Source organism: Cyprinus carpio, chromosome B15 (assembly GCF_018340385.1).
Source record: "Cyprinus carpio isolate SPL01 chromosome B15, ASM1834038v1, whole genome shotgun sequence".
Taxonomy (NCBI): Eukaryota; Metazoa; Chordata; class Actinopteri; order Cypriniformes; family Cyprinidae; genus Cyprinus; species Cyprinus carpio.
Genome location: NC_056611.1, coordinates 17,667,398 through 17,674,274, shown reverse-complemented (window position 1 = coordinate 17,674,274; position 6,877 = coordinate 17,667,398). Strand labels below are relative to the sequence as shown.

Below are 6,877 nucleotides of genomic sequence, written 5' to 3'. Positions count from 1 at the left end.
AAAAAAGAAAGATAAATTTCAGGTGTCCGGTCACTTTTGATGCGAAGACCATGAGTGTGACTCCCAAATGAGGAGCGCAAGGGTTAAACCTCAAACAGAACTTTAAGCAAACCACTTACTTTTGGCAGTTAATCCATGTAGTTAGCGTCATAAAATTACGGTTGATCCACTGATGTCACATGGGCTGTTTTAACGATCAACCGTGGTTTTACGATGCTACGAGAATACTTTATATGTGCAAAGAAAACAAAAATATAGGCTGTACTACTGGAATTCGTGATTGGTTGACAGCAAATTTCAAATATTAAATGGAACGATAAAATAACGTTATTAAACGGTTAATGGCCATTTTAATGGAATTCCTGGTTCCGTTCCTTTCAAAATTTCGTTCGTTTCCGGTTTGAGTTCCTTGAATGGTTCAGAGCCCAGGGCTGCGTTCAGCCCCGACAAAACGTTGCAAAACGTTTTTTAAACGGAAACGGTGGCGTGTTGAACACCCTGTTGTGATGACGCAAGCGTTGCAACTATGGCAGCTGAGAAGGCCATTCTCTGTGTTCTTTTTGAAGAATTTTCGGAGCCTGATGATATTGATATAAATACTTGTTTAATACTGCAAAGTACCCTCGATGTTACAGTCACTGCCCTTGCCGTCCAGAATGAAAGAGAACATCTTACCAAATTCTGACTGAAAACACATCTATTTTATCTCCTGGTAGCTAATCAATTCTAATTTAAATTATTTTATTTCTAGTTCTTAATTTTTAAATACCTTGTATTAATTATCATTCTCATTTTTTGTAAAGCACTTCATTACCACTGTGTATGAAATTTGGTATATAAATAAACTTGCCTTGCAATGAAGTTAAAAATATATAAACAACTACATCATCATGGTGATATGCTATATTTTACTATAAAACTCTTAAGGCAAACATGTCTTCTAATGTCTTCAATTGTTGCATATACCGAGCTGCAGCGGACACATTTGTAAACTACTTTACTAGGACCCATTGTGCGAGGTGTCTCTTTAATACCGCGTGGTTTATATACATGCTGCCGCTGATTGGGCCGACATTTCTGACACACCCACCAAACAAGAGAAAACGCATCTCAAACCCGTTGCACACCGTTTCCAGGAAATGTGTCGTTCAACCCGGAAAACGTAGCAAAACGTTGCGCACCGGTGTGAGCTTGAACGTGCCCCTGGTTTAAAGTGACAACAGTGGCATCCACAGATCCATTTGCACATAAATATCAATTTGTTTGCCAACAGTGATATAATTTATTTGTTTAAACCACTGATCTATATATGTTCTATATTAAAGATCAGTGGTTTAAACGCACAAAATGTCATAAGATTAGAACATATAGCCTACGTCATACTCTCATACTCTCACAGATACAAATGCAGATTATTCATTTGATTTATCAACATAAACCACTATTAAAATATAATGACAACAACAAAAAAAAAAAAAGTTATAGTCTGTGTTTTACCATGAGTTAATAAAACTACATTTTAACACTGTTTATGACGAGACATGCTGACTGTCTTTCATTCACTGGGCTCTTGATTTGATCTTGCTCTGCTTGTGCACAGGTTGTCTCATCCACACAGCCTTGAGTGCTGTCCTTATCAAACTCACAACCTTCCTCATTAGATGCCGGGGCAAGAGCTCGGTTCAGCGAAGGGACGGTGTTAAACATGATGAAACCAACGAGGATCGCCACCAATGACACAATATACAGTCCTGAGAACTGAAGAAGAACAAATGAGGTGAATATGGACTGAAATTATTCAACATTGATGGACCGTTTGTGGAAAATAAAATACTAAGAAGTTAATCTAAATAGCCTATAAAAACAGTTCCAGTTACATGAAGCTTGTACTGCAAATTCAGTATATAAATGAATTACTAAGATCTTTTTTTGAGGAAGGTCAAAGAGTAAGCTGATGACGAAGGAGACTCAAAAAAACCTTCACACATTAAAGAAATATAAATCTCCATGTCACAATGATCCAGAATATCTGAGATTAGAATACAAGGACACCAATACCACTGCCACTTATGCTAATTCTCAATGTCAGGATTAAAGAGATCATCAGCATTTTTTTTTACTTTAATTTCTTGTTATTTCTACTTAGCATTTATTTTGATAATGAGTTTTCACTCCATTTTTTTGTTATTATTAATTAACATTAAAGGTGGTCAAAAAACACAGAGACTGTATTTTTATTATACTGTAATCAAATTTAAGGCACCAGTTCATTTTTTAGTTGTTTGTTTTAATAGATTGCTATTTTTGTAATTGTATAATTTATTTTTCTTATATAGACACTGCTGTTCAAAAGTGTGAGGCTAGTAAGATCTTTTGTTTTTTGGAAAGAATTTAATACTTTTATTCAGCAAGCATCCATTAAATTGCTTAAAAGTTAAAGACATTAATAATGTTTAAAAAAAGAGAGAAATATTTCAAATGAATGTAAGGTCTGTTTTGGTTTTTTTTTTCTTGTTCATTGTTTTCATGTCTTTTATTTTGTAGTTTGATTTATGCTGTTTGTGTCATGCTTTCCTTGCCCACATTTATCTATGCCTTGTGTATGTGTCATGTTCTCTTTGGTTATTGTCTTGTCATGTGACTATCAGTTCTGTTTGCTCGTTGGTTGCTTTAGTCATGTGTCTTGTACCCCATTGGTTTGTTCATGCCATGTGTCCATCATTGTCTGTTATAAGTAGCCATGTTTTTGCCATTGTCCCCTGCTGTTCAAGTCTGTTCAAGTCAAGTCTGAAGTCTCTGTTTGGATGTTTGGATTGCACCTTGAAAATAAACTGGAATTTTTTGTAAGGGACTCAAAGACTGTTTATCTGATCTGATGCCAGATCAGATATGGATGCTCTGCCACCCTAGAAGAATATATTGACCATGCTCTTTTTCTGGCTGGTTCACCTCTTACTGTGGGAGTTGCGGATGAGGAACCCCGCAATTGTGCTGTACCCTCTGCGCCAGAGCATTCTCACATCCCCACTGTCATGTCAGGAGTTCTCCACGCCATGCCTGTTACCCCAAGGCCTGTTAACATCATACCTGCCAAGCCAGAGCCTGCTCACATCATGCCAGTCTCTCATGAGATTCTCCACAACATGGCTGCCATTGAAGAGCTTCGTCGCAAGATGGCCGCAACACAAGAGTCTCTTCATAAAGAAGCACATTCTAGAGTCTCGACACGTTGTAGCTGATCCTCCAGAGTCTGGTCACGACACGGCCGCCATTCCAGAGTCTGGTCACGACATGCCTGTCAAGCCAGGGCCTTCACACAAGATGGCCGCCATGCCTGAGTCCCCGGCCAAGATGGCCGCCACTCCTGAGTCCCTGGCCAAGCCTAAGTCTCACCATGTCATGGCTGTCACAGAGACTGTTCCATTGACCTCAGTGCTTCCAGTAATGGCAGTCACCATTTTGAGTGTGTGGGCTGCACACTGCGCTCCAGAGACCTCTCCTGTCCACGAGTCTGTTCCTGAGACCTCTCCTGACCGAAAATTCACTCCAGTACCTCCAGAGGAAGCGGCGTCCACTGCAGAACCTCAAGAAGAGGCCAAGGAGATCGTCCACGAACTCTCTGCCTGTCCTGCCATGGCCATGGAGGCCACTCAGACTAGGCCTGCACCGCCATGGCTCCATATTGCTCTGGATCTGCTCCACGGCCCAGGTCCCCCTCTGCTCCATTGTCTGTCACTGCTCCACCCTCCAGCTCCTGTTCCTTTTCACGCACCTGGCCCTCCATCCCTCCCCCGTTCCGCCTCCGCTCCACCACCCTCCTGAATTTCTTGGGTTTTGTTTGTTTGGGCATCAGGAGCCGCCCTTAGAGGAGGGAAAATGTAAGTTCTGTTTTGGGTTTTGTTTCTTGTTCATTGTTTTCATGTCTTTTTTTTGTAGTTTGATTTTATGCTGTTTGTTTCATGCTTCCCTTGCCCACATGTATCGCTGCCTTGTGTATGTGTCATGTTCTCATTGGTTATTGTCTTGTCATGTGACTATCAGTTCTGTTTGCTCATTGGTTGCTTTAGTCATGTGTCTTGTTCCCCATTGGTTTGTTCATGTCATGTGTCCATCATTGTCTGTTATAAGTAGCCATGTTTTTGCCAATGTCCCCTGTGTCGTGTATTAATGTTGTAACCTGCTGTCGGTGAGTCTGGTCAAGTCTGTTTGGATTGCACCTTGAAAATAAACTGCACTTGGGTTCTCACTACGCTCGCCTGTAACAAATCCTCTATGCTCGGTGGATTTGTTACAATGAATCAGTTTTGAACATTCTATTCTTTAAAGAATCCTAAACAAAATGTGGTTTCCACAAGTATTAACTGTTTTTAACATCAATAATATTAAGAAATGTTTCTTGCAAATCACCAAATTACATTAAAAATATATTTTTACATTTTATAATATAAAATACATGTCTCAATTAAGTATTTTACTCACAGTGTACTGGAACAAAAAGAGCCCACAAAACAGGCTGAAGAGGTCTCCAGTGAGTAAGGAAAGATTGACCGCTGTGGCACTGCTCATCTTTATCACCACAGGCATAAAGCTTTAGAAGCTGTACATGCAGAGCGCATATCCAGCCAGGATAAGAGGTGAAGAGAGGTGAAAAATCAAACCTCAGATTATGGCATTGAAATAACAAAAGGATTTTCATTTCGCATCACTGCACTTTACCAATTTCCCATGTCCACTGAATTTTAAACACTTTATGTTCTAGAATCCCTCTGTAGGTGACAAAATAAAACAGTGCAGATGATGTGTAAAAAAAGATTCTGTAAAAATGTACGGTAAAAAAACGGCGTTGTGGTTGCTGGAATTTTACCGTAAAAAATATGTTTGACTTGCATTACATTTTATGCTATATGTATGATGTATGTATGTTCTGGAGAAGCAGGTTGCTTCTCACAAGATCCCTGGTCTTGGCCAGCAATGATATCCGCTCCCACCCCAGCCAGACATATACATACAGCTACATAGTGAATGATCCTATAGCAGGTCTTCAGGAAGAACCAGGACAAGATCATCAAAACCGGGATAATAAAGCAGTCCAGCAGCTGTAATGCAGGTCAGTATGTCAAACAACAGCTTGCACTGAGAATTTAAATCAGGTTCTGATTTTGTCAATGTGTTACATGGGACACGTTTTGAAATGCAAATTCAGAACCTTCACTACAGTCCAAAAGTTTTGGGTCAGTAAATTTGAGTACCATAATTCATAAATTTTCATTATATTTTCTATTCATAACATTTTAAAATATAGCAAAATATAAACAGTTATTTTAAATTAAAACTGTATTTCACAATATTCTTTTTACTGTATTTTTGATCAAATAAATGCAGCCTTGGTGAGCATAAAAGACTTCTTTCAGAAAACTTACCAAGCACTCACTTTTGAATGCAAGTGTGAGCACAGTGTATATAATCACATCCAGAAAAAGCTTTCACCTGTATGCTGGTTAATGTGGTGTACTGATATGCTTTCACCACTGCGTAATTTGCCTCCACATCTGTCAGTCCCAACAATAGATACTTCCACCATTTTGTTTTTAAAATATGCAAAATATTGCCATCACCTACATTAAAAGAGAGGCAACCTGCATATTACATGCCAAAAAAAGTGGATAACAGTAGCAGATCTTTAGTGATTGAACAAGAATAAAACACACTCAATAGAAGTAATTAAACTGCTGATGATCAAATACCTCTTCTGAAGATCAGTGCCACGGTGTAAGTGATGCCAAGAAGGGTGTAATTAATAAAGCTCTGCAGCATGGGTGTATTCAGATAGAAAACGGACGCCAGATACTGAGATGTTACAGCAGTCCCACTGATCAGTGCTGAGAGGCCTTGTCCCATCAGCAAAGTTTCGAATAGATGCCTGTAATGAACATTTACTGGAATAACTGCACCATTTGATGAGGGTTTTCATACAAAGGTAGTCCTCTGAATATAAAGTATAATGTATTTAAAATATATTATTATTATTAAACCTGACAGTGTTGCTATGGTTAACTGTTAACTATTAAAAATAATTCATGTCCTGGTCAGTAATTGAAATGAAGCAAAAAAATATATAAATATTAGATAAAAATGCAAACTTAAGAAATAATAAAAATTACCAAAGCATATAGCAACAATATAAACTTAACTTAAAAACTAAAACTTAAAATCCAAATGAATTATAAATAATAGCTAATTCAAAATATTAATAAACAATAGGGCATAAATAATACTAAAACAACACTGAACTCTGATGATCATGTCATACAGCATGACCTAAAATCCAAAGAGCAAGGTAAAAAGAAAAACACCAGATTTTCAATGTGGTCTCAAACTTACAGAAACCACTGTATGTTTGCATCCACTCACCATGTGAAAATATCCCTCCATTTATGCAGTCCTTCTCTTATTTTATAGCAGCGAGTGTCCAGCTGCTCCTGAGGCATCTTGTGTCTCCTTTGTGAGCTCATTCATTTCTAAAACAGAATCTCAGTGAGTAATAATATCAATCATTTACAGTTTAGGAAACAAAGTACACAGCAGCATGGATCTTGAATTCACAGTGAGCTAATCTTGAACTTTAAAGGTGCTGTATGTAAGATTTTGACTCTACTAAAGCATAAAAATACCATAATATGTTTGCAGATATTTATGAAACATGCTATGTTAACATACTTGTTTATCTGAAAAACAGTGCTACAGTCAGTTATTCTCCTTTGAAAATGTGTGTTCTGGGCCGGAATGTCGATCATTGTTTTGGTTTGTGAAACCCGCCAACTGCCAGATTACCCAATTGTATTTCAGTATTTCGGGTTGCCAGTTGGCGGAAAACACA

General features: G+C 38.2%; 1 protein-coding gene across 1 annotated transcript; it reads right to left on the bottom strand.

The window, feature by feature from the left end:
* Positions 1-4,854: 4,854 nt before the first annotated feature.
* Positions 4,855-6,555, bottom strand: LOC109113174 (solute carrier family 35 member F2-like). The gene is made up of 4 exons (XM_019125979.2): positions 6,412-6,555; positions 5,745-5,920; positions 5,488-5,615; positions 4,855-5,096 (listed from the first exon to the last, which is right to left on the bottom strand). The coding sequence occupies exons 1-4, from the start codon at positions 6,510-6,512 to the stop codon at positions 4,896-4,898; spliced, it is 606 nt and encodes a 201-aa protein (XP_018981524.2). The 5' UTR covers positions 6,513-6,555; the 3' UTR covers positions 4,855-4,895.
* Between the last annotated feature and the right edge of the window lie 322 nt (positions 6,556-6,877).

Bases quoted from the DNA above. Each gene is read 5' to 3' on its own strand.
- LOC109113174 (XM_019125979.2), bottom strand. From the start codon at position 6,512: ATGAGCTCACAAAGGAGACACAAGATGCCTCAGGAGCAGCTGGACACT. The intron at 5,616-5,744 runs GTATTTGATCAT...CTTTTAATGTAG, and splicing joins GGCACTGATCTTCAGAAGAG to GTGATGGCAATATTTTGCAT. The intron at 5,097-5,487 runs GTGAAAGCTTTT...CCTGCATTACAG, and splicing joins CCACATTAACCAGCATACAG to CTGCTGGACTGCTTTATTAT.